Consider the following 20,683-nt stretch of genomic DNA (forward strand, 5'->3'; position numbering starts at 1 on the left):
CATTCCCGGAACACGAGTCAATGTCAAAAGTCTAAGTAAGTAAAACCACAACCTGCAATTGTTTCCGAGACCTCCGATGGGATCAGACAGGGACGACAGTATTCGCACAAGGGACCATACAATTGGTAATGGTCAATGTTGCCGTACTCGTCAGTAGAGGAGACGTCAGGGCGCGTGCCGTCTGCATTGTACCAGCCAAGGTCGTGTCAGGCCGCTCGTTGGAATTGGTCGGCGGATTGGGCGGCATGATGGTCGCCGTGGTTGCACCGGCGAGTGGCGTGATAGACGTAATCCCGTTCCCGGCCGCGGTCGGCGTGTTCCCGGTTGTCGTTGGTAGGCCGGTATCTGCGTTCTGGCTGCCTGTGGTGCCGGGCGGGGTCGGTGGTGCATCCAAAGTTGGAGTAGTGGCCGCACCAGTGGCCGCCAGCACAGTATCGGTAAGGACGGCCGCCGTCAATGTCGGCGCACCAGCCACGGCGGGGTCAGCGGTAGCAGTCCGAAAACTGGTGGTCACGGTTGTTAAGGTGGACAACGATGTCTCGACTTGCACTCCGGCAGGGTTTGTCCGTGTGATGAGTGTGGTCAGTGTCTGGCGTGTGCTAGAAACACAGCCAACAGTGCCACTCTGATCCAGACTCACCGCACCAATGTTACCCCGCCCGTTCTTGATCTCAACGTGGCTGCAAGTCAATGCCGCCTGTCCCGCACACTGCCTGTGGAGAGTCAGCAACTGTCTCGAACACACGAGCCGCACACCCACCAGATAATATATGCGTCCCCATTTGGCAAATCTACCGGCACAGACAGCTGGGCGAGCTCAAAATCGGTACATTGAATGGCTTCGAAGGACCAATTGATAGGCAGAAACTCGGAGTCAGTGAGTCGCAGGGTTGCCGTGCAGCGGCCGCCCCAGGGATTATCGATTCTGCCATTTTCTTAGCTTGGGGATCTCATAGATGCACGGACACCAACCTTGCCGAAAGCGAAGCTCCGGCCTCAACAGATATAGGAGGATCCCAAGTGCAGATGGCGGGAAACCCGTTGATTGATAGAACACTGGGAATAAGAGCAACGAAGAAAATGAAGGTGAAGGACTTCATGTTGCTTCTGGGTTGCCTGACTTTGCCCAAACTCCAAAAGCGTGACGGAAACAGCGTGTGTTAAATATGATCACCAGCGAAATGAAATTGTGTTTCCACAAAACTGCAATGCGAAGTTCGAAGAAAGAATCTCGAATCGCGTCAACGCGCGTACTAAAAACAGACAGCGCTTAACATCGCTTAGATGGGCGCTTAATTCAGGCAGTGCTGTCGTTGTTTCGAGGGATTCTTTGCAGATATATATTCTCATGGCGGGAGAAAAGAGACTGGAGTCTGAGAGTATGTCAAACGTGACCGCCTCAATCCCCTATTCCACCACACCGATCATATTGCCTTGCACATTCTTTTCACCATGTCTGACCCCATGAACTTCGGCGACATGTCCAATGATGAGATCCTTCAACTTCTGGCATACACTAATGCTTCACCTCCTCTGGAAGCCAGCAAGCAGAGCCCAAGCCAGGACTACCTCGGTTACACTAGCCTCGCATCGTTTCCTTCAAACAACACAATGGATTACCCTTCCACGGCTATTCAGCAATCCTCGAACAAGGCTAACACATGGAACGGCTACGCGGCCAACCCTTCTGGGTATGCATCAGCCTCCGTCGACCCGACAGAGAAACGGTGGGTGAAGCAACTATCTGTTTGTACTCTATGCTGACTAGAAAGAAACATCATAACGAGTCTCGACCGTATCGAGGCGGTCATGGAGTGGATTCACGAAAGCCAGAACAGACAAGATGCGCGTCTCGCAAAGCTGGAAGACAAAGTCGACCAAATCAAGGAGGAGCTGGCCGAGATAAACCAGTATTTGACGGACCAGGCGATGAACTGCAGCCGCTGCGACTATGGCAGTGGAGACGAGTACTCCGACGACACTACTGAGGATGACTCGAGTGAGAATGCTGCTGATGGAGATGGCCAAGGCGGCGATGACTATGAAACCCACGAGTACTGTAACATGTATGATCTCTACTAGCTTAGGTAGCACAGGTGCTTTACTTTGGATGGCGTTCTTTGTCATTTCTTTGCTAAAGCTTGATGGAAACATTTTTCTGTATTCTGAATATGTTCATGTGCATGTCTGTAGCGTGGCCCGAGTATTAATATTACTACTACCCCCATCCCCCACACTCTCCCCACGAATGTCAAGCAGAGATGTCAAGAGAAAAGCCGCTGCCTGAATTACCTTCCTTGCCCATGAGGCCTAGGCCACTTATGCCGTCTAAGCCGGCCAGGCCGATCAGACCATCGAAAGGCTTGTTCGATGACACAGCTTCAGACCAGGAACCCTCACATGTACCCTCTCCGCATGAGAGGCACTCGCAGTCAAGTCGATGCAGCCGTTGCAGCGGAGAGAGCGCTCAGCGACAGTCTTTGCTCATCTCGCAACTGCAAGCTCAGGTGCTATCTTTGCAGTCTCAGCTGGAGGAGACGCAAACGGAAAACATCAAACAGAAAAAGCTTCTTTCCTTACATGATCGCACATTAGCTGATCTCTGTGGCTATATCACAATAACAGTTTCAGACTTTCAAGAACAGCAGAGAAGGTTAACCGAAATCGAAGGAGAAATCCCAATAACATACGCAGAATACAATACGGGCGTTGCCGGAAGTGCATGCAATCTATTTTAAGCCCTTATCGTGTTTGATCCCGAGAGGTAAGCTTTCTATATAGTGTGGTCCTCTGCTTCAAGTAGCCACTTAAGTTTAACACTCGCGTCAATCGCTGAGCCGTACCACGACTGCACCGTCAAGTCAGCCTCTTCATTTCATCATGGGTCTCCTCAAAACAACTCTCATAGCCTGCAGTGCTTATGTGCTCACGAAGCTTGCGTGAGTACAGCGGTGACGGTGAAGCTTCCGTGACTAACTTTCGTAAGGCTTGACAAAGGGGAGCAGTACTACACTCAACATCAAAGAGAAGAGGCTCGTCAAGAGCTGAGGAGAAAGAAGCGCAGCAGTCGAAGATACTCGTCATCAAGTTTGTACTAAGTGAACATCAATGGAGGTGAAAGACTTGCGCTTGCTTCGGGTTTTGTTTTAGTCTATTGAGACCTTGAAATTGGTAAAAACATGGCCTGTACCACAGCATCCAATGTTCTCATAGCAGCGTTATTTTACTAGAGAGGGTTTATGATCACTTCGCTTGGAAAGGAGATTCTATGATACATGCCAATATTTCACATTTTCCACACAGCCCACTATATGATTTCAGTTGTGAAAGTCCGAGAGATGCTATCGTGACGCTACCCGGCGTTGTGCCGCACGAGACCGCTTACCACCAAACGCCCATCTCGTGGGCTCGCTTTGTACGATAGGTCACATATGCACTTTAATGTATGATTTTCTCGCCCTCTGGTGTATTTATGATACCTTATGATGCGGCGTAACATAACAAGAGCATGTAGGAGAATAAATTCTGTCAGTGAAATGGAAAAGATGCAAGAACATTGCGATGCTGAAGTTGTCGTGCCCGGAAACTCAGGCTAGTCAAGCTTATTTTAGCTGGTCACAAAGAATACATTCATTGTAAAAAAGTTGTACCAGACACACAGCAGGAAACATCCGTGTAGATCATATTCAGTCACATCCCGGAGTCGTCATAAAGAATGCAGATTGAAACGCTCGGTCATAGTATTCAGAGAATCATGCTATCCTCGCTATCATCGAACCCCTGTATACCGTCTAAGCCGTGATTCAGACCAGCCCTATCTCCGGGGAAGCTCAGCAATGTAGATCTCGTCGTGATACTCGATCCGTCGAGTGAAAATGGATCAGAAGAGTCAATGGCAGCATTGAAGTTGTACTCATGGTATTGATCGCTCAACATGGTATCCCTTGACTGGACTCTGTTCAAGCTCGAGGGCAACTGCGCCCCGATAATTTGCGGCGAGTGCATTGGCATAGAATCAATCGCCATCTCTCCCTCCTCGGATTTGACTCGGCAATTAGAGACCTGCCACGGTAGGTACGATGGCAGCATGGAGCGTACGTCATGAGAGCTTGATATCCTCTGGGGTTGCTTGATGCTTGAGCTCCCTGTGATAGAAGAGTGAGATTGATTACTGCTTTGGAGGCTAGATATCCGTTTCAACTTGATCTCTTCACATGGAGAAAAGCTCGTCGCCATCATAGACTGATGGCCTTGAGATGACGAGATCCTTTTGAGATCGAAGTTGCCCAAGCCGGACAATCCGATGACTCGGGAATCAGTTTGTTGATGACTTTGCGGAGTGTTCGGCTGGGATGCCCGACTGTGAACATAGCCGAACGATTGGGTCTCTCCGGGCGTGATACGAGACGATGGCTGTAAGGACCGTTGCCCTTGTTCATTTGGGATCAAGGGCGGACTTGAAAATGACTGTCCTGTAAGCATGGAGAACAGGATGCTTGTGCTTGAGATTCGCTGAAGTTGGGGACCTTGGGGAGGGAAGTTCGCGATGGGATGATCATAGATGCAAGTATCTAAGCGATCGGCTTTTCGCGCGGCTAACGCTTCTCCAGTGCCTTGAATTCCTCCAAGTCCGGTATTTAGATGGGTTCGTGTATCTGACGCAACATTTAACGGCAGGATATCTGGCGTTAGTTCAGATTTTGCTTGACGATTTACAGCCCGCATCCTCGGTAGAGGAGCGTTGTTGAACTTCAGCGCCGTAATGTCTCGACAGCTCTCATTTCTCAATTTCATCGTCCTTTCTGAGAAATCAGAAGACGACGATTTCTCAGAAAGTGAGTCCTGCATAACGACGTCCTCTCCGGGATCTTCCTCATAATCGGTCCCTGACATTGACACGTCCTCTTTATCGCAGGGTCTATAATCCCCACTTACTTGAGACCGATAGTCAAAGAGACTGATTGCTGAGACCGATTTTGGGCACCCAGCTGCTTTTTCCGTGTTGATGTCTATGATCGGTGTTGAATCATCTAACTGTATCGAAAAAGACCCGAAAAAAGCATTGACAAAATCTTTCTGAATGCGCATGATTGATATCTCGTTGCGATCCTCGCTTTCAATCAGACGAGGCAGGAAAAGAATTTGCTGTATTTGCTGAAAGGTGTCAATGTGCGGCCGGCCCCAACGACGGTCTACCTTTGACAGAAAGTGGATTTCTTCGTCTGGTAGTAGATGCCCTTTAGGAAAGTTGAAAGGCTGTGTTCGCATCCGACAACCTTGCGTAATGACACGATTACGGAAGCCTAGTAAATGAGCTCGTCGATAAAAAAGCGATTGGCAGGCTGCGTCGACGTGGGACACACACGCTTTGCCCCTGCCGACCCGAGGACTGTCGGCATGTTGCAGAGATGGGAACTGACGAATGGCCGCCAGCATCAAATGAACGTAGGCCACTTCGAAAGATGAGGATCCCACTCCATACCGAAATTGTCCTTCTGAGATTTCTACGACAAGGCGAGCAGATGGGTTCCAAAACTCCTGGAGCTGCTGTTGCAATGTCCCTTTCTCGCGTGTGTGGTCCGGCAACAGATGATTCTTCACGATTTGAGCTGCCGTGCTCAAGACTTTCATGTTTTCATGGAAAGACTTGAGGCTAGGTATGAGGATAGGTATTTGGAGCACATTATACTCAATCCTCTCTCGCCAGGACTTGTCAGTCACCTTCGGAAAAAGCTTACCAGAACTGAACCCCCGCTGGATGACTTGTCGGTCCGCAGCGCTCGAAGGCAAGCGTCCCTCAAGTGTTCTAATCGTATTGACGTCCATGCATCGCTCAAATTCAGTTACACCGTCTGTCATTTCAGCACACACACGTGCGATTCGTTGCATGTATGCTGTGACTTCGGGATCTAGATGAAGCCACTGGCAATACTTATACCACATGCCCAGTTTGAGTCCTTGTAGTAGTCCAGGGAAGCCTGTGAATCTGTCCAGCATATTTTGGATCTCCGGGCGTGCCTCTATGACCGCCATGGACTTACGTTTCATGGGTCCCAGTCGTACGGTGAACTGTCTTTCTGTGCTCTCATCGCGGCGTACCTGAGAGTCTCTCAGCTTGATATAGATGTCTCCATCTGACCATTCCCTCTCATGACTGTACCAGTCGGTTTGACTCTTGATGAACCGTGTTTCATCGTGGAGGAAGTTTTGCCAGCTGTCAGTGACGTGCAATCGCACGACCCATGTAAAGACATCACGCGACCTTTTGGCTGCCTCGAGGCGATGGCGACCTTGAAGATAATAAACGTTGTGGCCAAAGACTTCAGGATATGGACCATGAGTGAGAGTGATTTCGAGTCTTTTGACCGAAATACGCAAGGTCAAAAGTATTTCCTGCAGGGTCTGTTCGAGGATAATACCATCAATTTGGTTGTTTGCCCTTTCAGGATCGATACAGTGGCCGTCGAAGACGGAAGCTAGATAATCACAGCGGTCAGGGTCATATATGCGTTGCCCCAACTCCAAGGTTTGAAGGCAATCAAGAGGGACTTGAACAACTCCCACAAGGCGAATCATGTTGGTATCTTGGGATGTAGCATATGTGTCATTAACAATCTAAAAGCGAGGGAGCGTGCACATAAATAGATGAATATACGCTCTAAAAATCAGAAGTAGAGAAGAATTGAAATCAACATTCGCAATTCCGAATACTCTTAACCATATTCGTACGTCCTTTGCTCCCTAGCAGAATCATGATAACTGAATAAAGACCTGTGCTGAGCCAGCAGCATCCATGGGCATACCGACTCAAGTTGGGATCCGCAAAACGTCGGGTTTAAGCAGAGGGGACGTAAGTTGACGTGGTCGAGGTTTGTTTGCCGATGCACGCCTCTTTTTGACGGCTGCCGTGCTCTCGTTGAGGGTTCTCTGCTACTCCGGGGCCAATTACCACTGACGCTTCAAGAGTCAGCGTTGATATTCGCAGGGGCGGGAGGTTTTCGCACGCAGGGTGATGTGGTTTCGACAAGGACCCAACATCCTCCTATAATCTCGGCAAGACTGACAGACATCGGCATCGGAGTTGGCTGATTTGAGAAGCTGAGAAATGCAGTCTTTGGGTGTCCTACGGTCTTTTGGACAGGCAAATAGACGCTTACTGTATCATGTCCAATGACCGCCAGGTTGGACGTTGATGTCGGAAAAGCGCATCTAGGGAAACTTTTGTTAGTAATCTGTTGTCTTGAGCTAGTAGTCCTCTTACAACTATCTCAGTCGGAAGTGATGCGTCCAAGGCATGCAGAAGAAGATTGAGAGAAGAAGAAACATCGCGACGATGCAAACCGTGAGAGCGAAGTACGCGAATAGAGAAGGCCAGAGATTCTGCAGCACGCGCAAGATCATGGGGAAACATATGATCAGAAAGGTAATGAGTATGGAAAGCATATTGGATATGGTGAATAGTAGGTTTGGTGCAATCAAGATATCCTTATATGTTCGCGGTCAACAATTCCTTGCCATCTTTAGGAAGGCTCCAGGCTGGTACAACCCAATGCTTTTTGTTCTCGTCTCCATAATGGCTTTCAAATGGAGATCCAGGTGTGATTATGATTGGAACAAATCCTTCATCGAGGCAACGTTGCATGACTCTTCCTGAGTATGTATGCGTCACCCCTTCCCTATCGTCGTTGATGTCGAAGTATGCGACGCTGGGTTGGTCGGTGGTAAGTACGTTCGACTGTGGCGAAGCCGCCTCGCTCAACGATGCAGACATATGCACATGGAGTCCTTCGTTCCACGCAGAAGCTGAAGCTATGAAGATGACCCCGATATTGCTCTCGTTCGGGATTGGGCTGAGGTACCAATCTCCATGATCTGCATTTTTGGAGATCGGGCGCATGATGGGAGTACAGGGGGCAAACATCGTCGACAGGTACGGCGGTTCCGACAGACCAGATGAGTAAGGAAATAGGTCTTGATCGTGCCTTCCGAAAAGGTCGTATAAATCATCCCGTCTATGGGACCTGCCATTCCAGTCCATGAGATACGTTTCTTCGACGTTGGTTGCTTTGATTGTCGACGTCACAGCGTGTATAGGAATAATTGCAAGCCAGATGTAGATTTTGGTTTTCTCCCCGTTGTATGACGCTGGCTGCTCTATTCTACGTCGGAGTTTGCGGAGATCGTTTCCAATAATGAAAGCCTTGTGTCCGTTTCTGATCTTCGCATCGATCCAGGTCATATGCTCCGGTATATCTCTGAGAAGGTGAAGATATCTACACTTCGTTTTCGGAGATACCTTAGATATCAAGCGAGTTGCAAAGAGGAATGCAGAGGCATCAGTCGCCGTTAGATGATCGAGTATGCCTCTGAGGACTGGATATACACGGAGGCAGATATCAGCTAGCTCCATTTCCGTATCACAGCGTCATGAAATACGAGATTAATTGATTGAAGAGTGGATTTTTGCTGTGAATATATTTGACGCAGGCGTGATCGCCCTTACATCGCACGAATGAACTATGTGAAAAGACACGAGGAGACAAAGCCTTGAAACCAGCAGACGATGGGTTTAAGGAGGCGGCTGCTCCAGAAAGAACAAAGGGAGGCGGTGACTAGACAAAGAGGACAGAGAGACGTAGGGAAAGGGGGGAGGGGGGGCATTTACGGACAGACCATTGTCCCTAATTGACCCCCCTGTCGATCAAAGAAGTCCAGAAAAGACGAGGAGAAATGAGGAAAGACAAGAAGAGGGAAGAGAGGAGAGAGACGAGGAAAGACGAGGAGAGGGAACAGGGAAGAGGGGAGAGAGAAGGGGAGAGAGAAGGGGAGAGGGGGGGCATTCACGGACAGACCACTGTCCCTAATTGACCCCCTTGTCGATCAAAGAAGTCCAGAAAAGACGAGAAGAGGGAAGAGGGAAGAGGGGAGAGAAGGAGAGAAGGGGAAAAGGGGGGCATTCGCGGACAGACCACTGTCCCTAATTGACCCCCTTGTCGATCAAAGCAGTCCAGAAAATACGAGAAGAGGGAAGAGGGAAGAGGGGAGAGAAGGAGAGAAGGGGGGCATTCGCGGACAGACCACTGTCCCAAATTCACCCCCCTGCCGGCCACAGAGAGACAAGCCAAGAGAAGAAAGGCAAAGGAGAGAAGGAGCGGCGAGGAAGGAGGAGGCAGAAAAGGGGGGGGGAGATGGCAGTTGCAGAGGGGAGAACGTTGAGAAGAGTCGAAGAGAAGAACAGAGAGTATGCGTAGGAAGACAGGGAATTAGAACGGGATGGGAGAGTTAATGTAAGAGTGGAAGAATGTAGGGAAGTGAAAGGGGAGGGAAGGAGGGAGGGGGGCATTTACGGATAGACCAGTGTCCCTAATTCACCCCCCCCCCCCTTCTTTTGTTAGTACAGAAAGGGGGAGACATGAAGGGGGCCGAAAATCTTTTGACTTTGGAGAGAGAGACAGAGCCTGGATACTGTGTCTTCGCCCTTCACTCCTCCGGCCATACCAGTCTTTTATCAGCATCAACAAGGAAGAAAACGCAGAAGGATCAGGGAATGAGCGTAACTATTTTGCAGGGCACTACGTACTGAAACCGTACCTAGGAGGTTAGAAACCTTGAAGCAGAACATTGCCAGTCAATCACACGGGTCCCTGGACTCCCTCATCGCGAGGTGAGTGCACGAAGAGACCCCTACTCGTACGGTCGTAACTCTGGACGGAGGACCTTGAACCATTCTGTGAAGAATTCAATCTCGTTTTGTTTGAGGGTATTGTATCTATATCGTAGTGAGCAGACTTCCTTGCAATTGTAGAATATCAACTTACAGTATAGGCTCGAGAGACTTTCTCAAGACAGGAAAGCACTTGCGCCCATTGGAGAATTCTAAGGCCATATCGTAGGGGCGAATGGTTGAGCCTGGCAAGAATCGCAGAGCGTTGCAACCAAGATCCTCCTCAATCTGCTGCAGAACACGACCTTCTTCCACAAATTTCCAATAGACAGTCCGGCGTGGTTTTCGCACTCTCAACCCAGTCGCGTTGCGTATCACCACACTCTCCAACCGCTCACCACTACTTGGCTTGCACTGACCATTCTGACCGTGGCGCTTCGATGCTCTTGCTAGCTTCGTGTCGGGCTCTGGCTGCTGTTGCGTCTCCGTCCTTCTCGCTTGTGCTTTCGCCTCCTTCGCTCGTTTCTCCGCGTCCTTCTTCGCTCGTTTCCTGGCGCGGTTTCGTCTCTGCTCTTGGACCTTCAACTGAGCCTGGAATTCTTTTGCCGTTTCGACAAGGAGCCTCCTCTGCTGGAAGCCATGCGACTGCAACAAGGCTTCCATCTCGCGAACCTCTTGAAATAGTTCTTTCAATGAGCATGAGCCACTGTTCAGCTGAGAAACACCCTGATCGTTTTCGGGGAGGGGACCGCACTCCATGATCATTTGGATCAGACGGGCCCTCTGTTCGATTTTGAGAGCCGACCCGGTAGCGTTTAACGCCTCAGTCAGCTGGCCCAAATCACGACCGCTATTCCTGGAGTACCTCCGCAGGTCACTGGACAGACAGTGATGATGCCCTTCAGTGCAGCGTACCTCGTCAGAGCTCCTCGAGAATGATGACGCAACCGTTGATTGTGGGCTATCAACGAGGTCAAAGTCCATCTGCTGCGCACGATATGGAAGGAAGCCGGAAGGCAGTCCCCAGTGATTTAGAAGCCTGCGGAGGTAGATCTCTCTCAATTCAGGCCCCGTGGGCCATGGTCCATTGTGTCGAAGATTTGCACTGACATAGCGGTCCAATGCATAAGAACAGAGGAAAGCACAACAGGAGTCATCGACGTAAGGCCCAAGCTAAACACAGCTTAGCGACGATATAGTAAGGGGAGGGTGTTCTGTCATACCTCATGGGACTTCTTGCGAAACTTGACAGGCTCCCCAGAAATTTCCGACGCAAGTGACTCTATCCTTGAGCACCAATAGTGGAATGAGTCCCTTTGCATCCCAAAAGCATCGAATGTCCGTGTGCTCCAATTAGCGACTGCGAGAACCCAGTGATCCATGTTCGCATCTGACATTTGGTCTGATGCATTGACGTTGATGGGCACCACGAGTCCATCGAGGTCCACAGAGATTTCTTGGAGCAAAGAAGAAGGAAAAGGCTCGCCGAGTCTCAGGTGCAGAGGGTCGACGACTCGGAGTTTGGTATCCTCAGAGATCATACGAAGAAGCTGCAGTAGGGCGGTGTCGTCAACGAACGTTCTCGGGCGGAATTGACCGAGCTTCTGTCTGAACTGTGCTGGGTTCTGACAAAACAGGTTCCTAGCGTCGATGTGCTCAACCGCTATGTCGATCAATTTGTCAACTGAATCTAAATGACGGCGATGTTTCCCATCATGGCGCGTCTCGGTATCCTCTTTGTGACTAGTCTCTGTCCCAGGGGCAGCCAACATATCGTTAGAAGACTCAGCGTCGGTATCAAATTCGACACTGATGCCAGGCTGAATCTTGATATCAAAGGCGTGAGACTCGGTGTCGCTTTTGGCTCTGAGTTCACTGTCGTGGCCACGGCTGGGATCGATGGCCGCTAAGAGACCGTGCCCAGGATGGCTGTTTGCTCTCCCTTCGATTGCGGAGTCGGCCAATGATTGGAGATTTGATATGGGACTTGCCTGGTTGCTAGACTCGACAAATAACCCAACATCACCAGGGCTGTATTCGATACAAGGCTCGAAGGTGGCTTCAGTGCCAAGGTGGACGCCTCGATCATCGCTCGAACTAGCCGCAACGTCTGCTATTGTTTCGCTGCTAGACTGAAGACCGTGGACAGGAGCAGCGTGTGACATCGTGTTGAGATCGAATGAGCCATATGATGGTGAGATATCTAGCTGACCCGGGCTAGGCGGACTCTGGTTGTGCATAGTTGGGAAACACCAGTTGGATAGATTGGGATGCCTTTGGTTGTGAGGTTCAAGGGGAAAGACCAAAGTCGCTTCACTGTCTTCGCTTGGCAGAAGATTGTGCATGGCGTTCGAAGATAGGATGGGTGCCTCCTCCTCGTCAGGTTTTGTTCGAGATTGTAGGTCGAGCAGAGTGTATGGTTGCATGTCTTTCTGTTTCGATTCGCTGGCGGCAGCAGAACTATCTGGAATACAATGAGGATGTGAATCCCTATCAGGCATACTAAGAAGGATTTACTCACGGAGCCAGGATGTCCATGCGGCGATCTTGTCACGCAGATGCTCGGCAGCGCTCTCAACGACACCTAGGAAAGTGAAGCCCAAAGCACCATCATCTGAGGCGGGAAGCTCAAGGGTGTGTACGCTCAGCGGATACAGGATAGTGAGTTGCTGGACATGGTCTTGGATGCTCTTGTCAAAGCTGGCCAAAACCTCGCCCATATCTTTTTGCGGGATAGTGACATTTCGGTAATCCATGGCTGCTTTCTTTCTCGAATGAAGATTGAAACAGTATGACAGAGATGCATGGGCAGCTTTTGTCCTATTAAATGAAACTGTGTCTGCAGACGTATTACCATCCTCTTCCCGACTGGCATAAGGATTCATAGACTTGCCAATAACGGCCACTACCATGGTGGCAACGACACCATCCTAAACATCTGGCATCCATGGCCATCTGTGCTGTGCCGCAAGATTACGCCAGAGTATGATGCTACAAGAGCCCGAGAAGTTTCTCAATCACAACACCGCGGCTGAGCCGGTGCCGCTGGAACAGATGGTGTTCTCGTTCGGGGGGTGTGGAGGATTCGACATTTTGCGTTCTTGGGCTACGTCAAGCACAAATTCGGGTTGCTCGAGACAAAAGTTGGGAAGAGAGGAAAGCGAGCCGTACGTTGGACAGAAAGGACGGGCAAAGTGATGAATCCAACAGAGTGGTGGAAGATGGTGGGAGCGAGATGATGGGCAACTTCACAGATGGCGTGAGTTTGCGGACGGTCCGATTGTGCGAAGGTTACAAGAGCTTTCATCTTGGCGAGACGCGCTTATCCTTATCAAGATAGCTCGCTTGGAGAAATAAGCGATCTCAGCAAAGGTACATCTTGTAACTCGGCTGGACTAGTAGGCGTTGTGTTTAGCGCAGGGCTTATCGCAGACCAATGATAAATGGAAAGAACACGGCGTTGGTCGTGTTGAAGTTCAGACAGCGGCAAGCTACCAATAGTGATTGGGTTACACGGGTACCATTGCCGGCATTGCCGGCGTGATCAACATCCACTCGCATCGTTCGTCAAGTGACCGTAGCCCACCGCACTACACTTGTGCTATGATGCATGCACTTAAAATCCCTGGTCCATCTGCGCAGCGGGCAAAGGCAATACGGACCAACATATGCGCGCCTGGTCTGTGTGTATTTACCGCGTGCAAAGTACCGGTCTCGTCTATCCAAAGTACCTGTCGCTCATCAGATTGGCATTGTCTTCTTGCGCTTGATGAGTGTTGGTCTGCACATAGATACACGCAGCGAGCTGTTGTTGGAGCTTCCAATCCTAGGAGCATGTTACATTGGGCAGATGATCCTTACCCGATGGCAATCCAAGACTGGTGATCACACTGGCCGAACGCGAGGCCGCCAGTCTGGATTCTTACCATCTCTAGCGCAGCCCGGGGGAATTGATCCGAAGCACGACTGAGTGCCTACTCCCGGCTCGCTTCCCCGGTGACAGTGGCCAAGGGTTTCAATTTCGGCATTGGAACAATTGGGGCCAAATCCCCGATACGGCTGAGAGAAGTTGGGCGGATCGTCAAGACCGGCAAAATGCCCCACATCGGACACCGGAGAACTCTCGGTCTTGCGTGTATGGTATTGACAAGCATGAACGCTGTACTTGCCCCAGCCCGCCAAGGCAAATAGGTTCTCTGTCACATCCGCATCGTTTTTCTGAGGGCTTGATTGTGTTGCAAATTATCTAACCAGTGCCGCCCCACCCTCCATACGTCGCGGGCGACTCTCATCAGGGTCCAGGGGGAGGCCGAATCATCCGGTAACAAGATGCCACCGTGCACATTGGAAGAACAAATTTGTGCCAGAAGCATACCTCATCACACATCGTGGCACCAAGGAGCAATGATGCAGCAATTTGAACGGATCCTTGAACGTCGCTGATAGTCAAAAATATACGTATCATGCTGTTACCCTCGCCTCATGCCTGCGTGATGAGACATCGCAGGCAGTCTCAAGCAACTACCTGCCACCACTGCCCCGAGCTGGTCATATCGCTTTGTTGATCATCCCCCAACGATCCATCTGTCTGACTACAGACTGCTATCGTGGAGCACGTCTGCTCCAACGTTCTGCTTGGCTGGCTTTCGTGATTTCTGTTGATTGCATTCCTCGCCTCTTTCCATCCGCATTGTTCGGCAGAACTATTGCGCTGTTTACGCTCCATCGCCGACGGATTAGCACCGCTCGCCACTGCCGTGAACCCTTCACGTCTTTCTTCTTCACACAGTCCTTGCTGTCCACAAGTGCCGATTCCGAGAGCACCGGCAACACCGCGTGCCTCGCTATGAGGGTTTGCGGCATCGTTCAGCAAGGTGATGTCTGATGCCGTGACGGAAGATTGACGAACGCATACGAGAGACCTGGAGTCATTCGGACAAGCGACTACGATTTCCTCAACCATGTCACTGACTCGAATACCGAAAGCCTCGATGACGGCCGGAAGAGCAGCTGAGGGCCCATTGTGAGCGTAGGCTTTCAGATGGGAACCTGCCGCAGAGGCCGCTCTGTACGGAAAGTGCATATTGTGTTCGTCGCACCTGAGGATAAACCATTCTTCGTTGTACTGGACGATCCTGTGCTTGTATCTCGCATTTCCATCGTCGTAAAGCTCATCGAAGCGGATCGTCTTCTCAACCGATTTAACAGCTGAGGGTACACTGCGAAGGCGTTTGCCTAACGCCTCGGGCGCGTCTTCGGCTCGTCTCTTCGCTGGCGAAACGGAGATGGACGCAGGTGACGCTAGATGATACGGACTCTGTTCTTGGGCAACCAGAGCCAGCTCATCAGCGTGACCTGCTTCCACGCGGGGGTCTAAGAAGAATCCTGCCGAAGAAGGTGACATGGGCGACACGCGATTCGAGGAAACCGGATTTCCGCCGTTCATGAAGTCAAGCTGCGAAGTCAGCGTGAGCCTACAAAGTCGCGTAGATGTTTCTTACTAGAGTCTAAGTATTTGGTAAGGCTGAAACCTTGCGCATGTGCTGAACAGACGCATCGAAGGCCTCCTCGATCTCTGTTTGTCGTTCAAAAACAGCATTTCTTTCTCGTCGACACGTCCTTATCTTCTCCTGTAGCTCTCTGATTCGTTCGTTAATCGCTCTGACTTGTGTTTGGAGTACCGGCGTCTCTGCATCTAGGTCGCTCCGAGCGGCAGCTTGCCTTTCTTCCGCTTTGCGACGGATACCATTCAGCTCGCAACCGAACCGCTCTACTGCGTCCTGTACTTCAGGGAGGGACATCGTCGTCGTGATGTTAGGTGAGTGCTGCTGTACTTCGCGGATGGATTGGACGAAACAAGCCGAACAGAGATTCTGCGGAAATAGCAAATGGATTGAACGCGTGAAAGGCAGTCCACTTCTCGCGCTGGGCAGTTTGTCACCATGATGGAGCCCGTAAGATCGGTTGAAACTGTGCTCCTCTGAAGGCTCGACGATTAAACGCCCGGGGAGCTGGGTTTAACTTCCAATTGGCCCATGAAGCCTCGACGTTGCAACGGCGCCGGTTTTGCGATTAATTTAGTGCGGATGGTCTGACTTGCGCACAACACCTACCAAAAGTTGGCTGTTCTTACTCCTCGCGAGGTGAGGTTGCGCGAGTGCTCATGGGAACTTCATGACGCTAGTTGGAGCCGGGATGATGTTTCTTTGCGAAAGTCTCTCAAACTCTGTTGGAACCGGGGTAGCGTTCGTGGATCCGAACCAGATCTACATTTCGCGACGCTGGTGCTGGGGCGGATTGATGTTTCTTTGCAAAATCTCTTGAACTTTTGTGTTGGAACCGGGGTAACGTTCGGTTTTGCGAACCTGATTCGCTTCTCGCAAAGCTACTGTTGGGTCGAAGCTTGCTGTGGCCAATGACCAGACTGTCGGGACGACTCTAATTTTAAGGGCAATCGCATCCACTCAGGGAGGTGCGTGTGAGTGGAGACTCACTGTAGGCCTTCGGGCTTCTTCTCTCCCGAATCTCCGCTCCTTGCTCGTCTCCAACTGAGGCCCCGTCTTTCAAGACCTGGATCTGGCAGTCGTCTGCCAATGGAGATAGAAATCACATTTGGCCCCTGTCCGCAGCAACGGGGCGTGGTCTAGATACGACGCGAAGAGGCGGTGCGATTCAGGCGAGACATGGTGGCATTCTGATAATCGGGTGGAGGGCACATACCCGATTGAGGTCAATACATTTTGCCGTCGTCACAGGGCTGCGGCGTTGTGCCGCCAGTTCATTGACTCGCCCACTTCGTGGCTTTCCATCTCGGTACGCTGTATTTTAGACCTGCTCCGGCCGCTGCGCATAAGGGATGAGCAGTCAATCCAAGCACCCAGTCAGCGCCAAGTACCGGGTACACAGCCCGAGTTGTCATCTTCCCCTATGCAACAGTTCCATGAGAAGCGTGCATTGTGTGGTAACGGCACCAAACATCGGTCACACCGCATGGAGAAGTAGCTTGGTGAAGACCGATGCCGGCGTAGCGAATTGTCGAAGTTGAGTGAAAGTCTGGTCCAAGTGCCACTCCCACTGGTGCTTGACGTAATTTTCCTTATCTCTGAGAGGAAATGACAAGAAAATAATCAGGGCTTGTCGGTGGCGGCTTTATTCGAAGGAGACTGCAGGATAACTCATTTGTCACTTGCACGAATGCTCGCCAAATCAAGCATCCCCACATCCCAGACCACGTCAATATTCCACACTATTGGGTACATGCAGGTGGTGTTGTGTTTCCTACTGTTTTCCCTGGTGAGAGCCCGCTGCTGAGAGTACACTGCGAATTGTCTCCTTCGGCTGTAGCATCACCTTCCGATGCACCATCCGTTGGAACATGCTTCGGATTGTACAGAAGCTCCACAGGAGGTATTGAAGCCGTCCGAAGGCGGCCGCCAGCTCCTTGAATCGACGCAGCCACCGCTGCTTGGTAGGCCCCGGCCCCGCCAAAGCAAGCGGCTTCTCCAGGAATACCTGCCCTATAACTTGGACGTAGTATACTTGGCTTTCATAGGAACACGCACGGTACTGCGTGCCGGTATCGAGGGTCTTGCGAACCTTGACGACCCTATTTCGTTCAGTGCTGGCGTAACGCGTCATTCCCACCTGTTCTCCTGCCACCTCTTCCATGTAGACCTAATCTATCGAGCCACTACGAGCGGACCTTCGGGAGCTATGGCTCTCTCACCAACCCCCACGACAAGACGACAGTTGACAAGTCTGATTAATTTTGATGTAGGCTCATGACCTGACATTATTGGTAACCACTGACTTCATCAAAGCGTTTGTCCACCTCAGTTTATATATAGGCTGGCTTCGGATTTCAGAAGGGAGGAATATGGAGCCTCTTGTTCCCGGGAGATCAATGAGCGCCGATTACATGCTGCTCAGCGTTCCCGAGTAGGCGGAGATCCTCAGAATGTATGTATGTAGTCATGCTCGAATAGACCACTGTTTGAACACATTGCCATTCCTACTAGACAAAGGCATTGTAGGCGACATTGAATCTAGCGGCTACCCGGCCCAGAATGGCTCGCAATCTCACTATGAGAACACTCATTGATAATTCGCAGCCCTCCAAATCCAGGCCGCATTGTTGTATGATCCTTGTCGCAATCGCTGACCGTCGGGCAGATAAGCTTTACCACTGACACCAGAGAGAAAACTCAAGCTTTGACCAAACATAACTCAGTGTTCGGCTACATTGTACTGGACGGCATCGCTTGGACTTCTTTCGGACGTCGGCCTCTCTTCTTTTGTGCGGGACGGCGGGAAAGCGGCACATTCGCGCTCGTCCGCCCGGGTGATGATTCTCTTATTCTGGTCAGCCTCCTCATCTTGGAAACGCCAGCGGCTATCTCACTGTTTGTGATTGTAGTCCCTCGATCTTATCATTTGCAAGGCCGCCGCGCTCATCTTGCAACGGTAGTGCTGGTTGACATGACTTGTGATGAGGTCCCACATGCCGGAGCCCTTGGCATGACCATAAAGATCAACCAGGTAGCGAAGGAACTCTTTCTGGTCCGGACGGCTGTTATCGGATGTCGCCGATTGCTCGAATGGAGGAGGTTCAGAAGGACTTGACGAGTCGGAATGGCCAAAACAGTTGACGCCCATGCGTGAGCAATTGAAGCCTATCCGGGAGGGTCAGCCAGATCGCCATAGCCAGAAAATGCCGTAGAGGAGTAAATTGTCGAAGACAACCCCCCTCCCAAGAAATGAACAAGAAAAAACCTTGGACTTACAGGTTGGGCGACTTTTATCGCAGAGCATTTTACTAACCTTGCAATTCTCACATCCGGGAGCCTCCGGGCAAACAAAGGACTGTGATTGAGGACCAACGGTAGTAACCGCCCCGGATGGACTCAGCTGCGATGCAATCATAGATTTAGGAGCATCACTTTCGATTAGAGTTGAGGTGGGGGCCGACGAATACAGCAATGGCCCCGAAGGTGAGGAACACGCCGCAGGATACGGCATGGTAGCGGGCAGGATGAGGCTGGGCGTATGCTGAGCGATGAGCGGTGCTGGCGACTGGGAAGGGCCCGATGCGTTTTGGCGTGCGGCGTCTGCAGCTGAGCCAGTGCCGCCCAAAGCATTTTGTATTGTCATGACAAGGCTTTGCCTGGGCTTCAAGACAGGACGATGGCCCGGCGGCTGCTCAGGGGCAGTGATATTTGTGTTGTTTCGATTGCTGCAGTCGCCGGTGCCGCTTCTGACACCTAGAGGCGACATCATTGTCGAAGACGGTGGCGGGCATCGGAGAGCGTCGGGATGGTGGCTCGCGTCCGTTGTAGGCGGTAGAGGCGCTGATTGGGTTCGTGTGAGACCACGGTCGAGAGGCTGCTGCGCATCGCCAGTATTGTCGTCATGGCCAACAAGACTTACTTCAGACACGCTATTATGACGATGGATGATGGCACTACGATCAGCCAATTTCTGCCCGAGACCTAGAGCAGGGTCTTCACAACCACGTTGGCCGAACGCCGCCAGCGATGAGAAGCCAGCGGAGGGTGCTAGCATGAACTTATCCTCGAACTCGGGTGAGCTCGCATTTTGTCGTGAGCCTGTGTGCAAAACATAGGCGACGTTAACCACCTGAAGATTGGCAGTGCTATCGAGGATCGAGGTAGACTTCCGCGCAGTGACAGCCTCCTTACTCGTGTCTAAGAGCGAGCTAGAGCCCGTCGAACAAGCCATAGCGGTCTCTTCGGTCATGTCGCCGTCTTCTGATGGTGGGACCACGTTATTGACTATCCGACAAGTCGCTTTGGGACTACACACCAGTGTGCTGTTGGATAGCGTCGTGGCGGCTGGCAGCTGTCGAATTTCCATTCTTGAGGGCCTTCTTGAAGCTTTCGTTCTCTGCTTCGGCACCGCCTTCGTCGCAGCCAGGCGTCTCACCGTCAGAAGCCCCAGCGAGAACCCCCACAGTAGCCGACGCCTCGTAATGATCGCGGCCACTTAGGTAGGACCCTGCCGCCGTGACTTCTTCCAGTGGAGCATGGGTCTCTTGCTCGCCGCAGCTGGAGGTGGCGCCTTCTCCATTAAACTCGCTGACTGTACGTTCGCATCCCGCGATTCCGTCGTTGTCAGCCGTATCGGCATCGACTTTATTTTTTGGGGGCTTCAGAGCGAGGCTTGCGCCGTAAGGTCGTTTTGCCGACTTCTTGGGCACATGCTCAGCTGATCTCTTTCTTGACGAAGCGGTAAAGGATCTGCTCTGCACAGAATCGTAAGGCCTGCGCTCTTCGACGACATACATCGCGTCGTCTACTAGATCCGTCCTTTCTTCGTGCAGGGCTGAATGAGAACGTGCCGTGGTAGGCGGCACTGGTGGTCCGCGCTTCAACGAGCTTGACATCCAGGCATGCACAAAATCAAGCTTCCAAGTTAGCGCTGATTTCTACAACGGCGTGATAGTACTGCCTACCATTTTCTGATTATCAGGTAAAGCCGACACTCTGCGCCCTGCCTGAACTACGGCATCGTGTGTCATCTCGATGTCTGCCAGTCGTTTTGATGCGACTTCCTACTCTTGTTGCCATGTATGCATGAGTTTTTCCAGCTGCTTCAAACGGACTCGATTTGCCGTAATCTTCGTTTGTAAAGCAGATTTCTCGGTGTCAAGAATACTCTTGGTAGCGGTTTCTCGTTCTGTTGCTCTCTGGCGAATACCATTGAGCGCATGAATGAAACGCTCCAGGCAGTCTTCAAGTTCGGAGGTAGACTGCATGGCGATCGCGCGGTGATGACACACTGACTTCCTTGCGGTTTGCTGGTTACAAGAAGAGAAAAGGAGGGGGGGGTGGTGAGATGTGAGATCAGGCTGGAAGAAAATGAGGAGCGCTCTGCGAATGCTGCGTACGTCGCGAGCTCTTGGAGAAAGCTACCGCTGTTTTCGAGCAGACACATTTGCCGGCGCACGTTAGGTTCCGACGTCCTTGCCGTTCGTCAAGCTGCATGTGTGTTGAAGGACCG

At 51.3% G+C, this 20,683-nt stretch overlaps 8 protein-coding genes across 8 annotated transcripts; 2 read left to right on the forward strand and 6 right to left on the reverse strand.

Annotated features, from left to right (window-relative positions):
* Nucleotides 1-82: 82 nt before the first annotated feature.
* Nucleotides 83-1,100, reverse strand: BDP55DRAFT_734656 (uncharacterized protein; the record flags this gene model as incomplete). The annotated part of the gene is made up of 3 exons (XM_060580229.1): nt 83-713; nt 761-925; nt 973-1,100. 3 exons carry the CDS (start codon nt 1,098-1,100, stop codon nt 83-85), a joined length of 924 nt encoding a protein of 307 aa, XP_060422492.1.
* Nucleotides 1,101-1,355: 255 nt separating this feature from the next.
* BDP55DRAFT_684526 (uncharacterized protein) lies at nt 1,356-1,950 on the forward strand. Its single transcript, XM_060576408.1, has 2 exons — nt 1,356-1,727; nt 1,773-1,950. Exons 1-2 carry the CDS (start codon nt 1,487-1,489, stop codon nt 1,781-1,783), a joined length of 252 nt encoding a protein of 83 aa, XP_060422493.1. The 5' UTR covers nt 1,356-1,486; the 3' UTR covers nt 1,784-1,950.
* A 311-nt stretch (nt 1,951-2,261) lies between these two features.
* BDP55DRAFT_638456 (uncharacterized protein) lies at nt 2,262-2,738 on the forward strand (the record flags this gene model as incomplete). Its single annotated transcript, XM_060573120.1, has 1 exon — nt 2,262-2,738. The coding sequence occupies one exon, from the start codon at nt 2,262-2,264 to the stop codon at nt 2,736-2,738; it is 477 nt and encodes a 158-aa protein (XP_060422494.1).
* Nucleotides 2,739-5,877: 3,139 nt separating this feature from the next.
* BDP55DRAFT_566626 (uncharacterized protein) lies at nt 5,878-6,576 on the reverse strand (the record flags this gene model as incomplete). Its single annotated transcript, XM_060570523.1, has 1 exon — nt 5,878-6,576. A coding segment is annotated over one exon (699 nt), but the record flags the coding sequence as incomplete, so codon positions are not given.
* Nucleotides 6,577-7,351: 775 nt separating this feature from the next.
* Nucleotides 7,352-9,867, reverse strand: BDP55DRAFT_419310 (uncharacterized protein). Its single transcript, XM_060567440.1, has 3 exons — nt 9,819-9,867; nt 9,592-9,769; nt 7,352-8,373 (listed from the first exon to the last, which is right to left on the reverse strand). Exons 2-3 carry the CDS (start codon nt 9,620-9,622, stop codon nt 7,487-7,489), a joined length of 918 nt encoding a protein of 305 aa, XP_060422496.1. The 5' UTR covers nt 9,623-9,769; nt 9,819-9,867; the 3' UTR covers nt 7,352-7,486.
* An 897-nt stretch (nt 9,868-10,764) lies between these two features.
* Nucleotides 10,765-12,425, reverse strand: BDP55DRAFT_419285 (uncharacterized protein). Its single transcript, XM_060567439.1, has 2 exons — nt 12,186-12,425; nt 10,765-12,124 (listed from the first exon to the last, which is right to left on the reverse strand). The coding sequence occupies exons 1-2, from the start codon at nt 12,200-12,202 to the stop codon at nt 10,882-10,884; spliced, it is 1,260 nt and encodes a 419-aa protein (XP_060422497.1). The 5' UTR covers nt 12,203-12,425; the 3' UTR covers nt 10,765-10,881.
* Nucleotides 12,426-13,905: 1,480 nt separating this feature from the next.
* Nucleotides 13,906-15,295, reverse strand: BDP55DRAFT_419448 (uncharacterized protein). Its single transcript, XM_060567442.1, has 2 exons — nt 15,166-15,295; nt 13,906-15,119 (listed from the first exon to the last, which is right to left on the reverse strand). Exon 2 carries the CDS (start codon nt 15,108-15,110, stop codon nt 14,178-14,180), a length of 933 nt encoding a protein of 310 aa, XP_060422498.1. The 5' UTR covers nt 15,111-15,119; nt 15,166-15,295; the 3' UTR covers nt 13,906-14,177.
* Nucleotides 15,296-17,675: 2,380 nt separating this feature from the next.
* On the reverse strand, nt 17,676-19,882 carry BDP55DRAFT_419429 (uncharacterized protein). The gene is made up of 3 exons (XM_060567441.1): nt 18,448-19,882; nt 18,066-18,336; nt 17,676-18,016 (listed from the first exon to the last, which is right to left on the reverse strand). The coding sequence occupies exons 1-3, from the start codon at nt 19,535-19,537 to the stop codon at nt 17,902-17,904; spliced, it is 1,476 nt and encodes a 491-aa protein (XP_060422499.1). The 5' UTR covers nt 19,538-19,882; the 3' UTR covers nt 17,676-17,901.
* Nucleotides 19,883-20,683: the final 801 nt, after the last annotated feature.

Source organism: Colletotrichum godetiae, assembly GCF_030913485.1.
Source record: "Colletotrichum godetiae strain CBS 193.32 chromosome Unknown BDP55scaffold_85, whole genome shotgun sequence".
NCBI classification, from domain to species: domain Eukaryota; kingdom Fungi; phylum Ascomycota; class Sordariomycetes; order Glomerellales; family Glomerellaceae; genus Colletotrichum; species Colletotrichum godetiae.

Excerpts from the sequence above, each read along its gene's own strand:
- BDP55DRAFT_684526 (XM_060576408.1), top strand. The coding sequence starts at position 1,487 with ATGATGAGATCCTTCAACTTCTGGCATACACTAATGCTTCACCTCCTC.
- BDP55DRAFT_419310 (XM_060567440.1), bottom strand. The coding sequence starts at position 9,622 with ATGTTCTGCTTCAAGGTTTCTAACCTCCTAG. Across the intron at positions 8,374-9,591 it reads CAAGGTTTCTAACCTCCTAG|TCCTCAGAGGCATACTCGAT; the intron begins GTACGGTTTCAG and ends GTGTATATCCAG.
- BDP55DRAFT_419448 (XM_060567442.1), bottom strand. The coding sequence starts at position 15,110 with ATGAACGGCGGAAATCCGGTTTCCTCGAATCGCGTGTCGCCCATGTCA.
- BDP55DRAFT_419429 (XM_060567441.1), bottom strand. The coding sequence starts at position 19,537 with ATGGAAATTCGACAGCTGCCAGCCGCCACGACGCTATCCAACAGCACA. Across the intron at positions 18,337-18,447 it reads CGATAAAAGTCGCCCAACCT|GCTTCAATTGCTCACGCATG; the intron begins GTAAGTCCAAGG and ends CCTCCCGGATAG. Across the intron at positions 18,017-18,065 it reads AGGGACTACAATCACAAACA|AGAATCATCACCCGGGCGGA; the intron begins GTGAGATAGCCG and ends GACCAGAATAAG.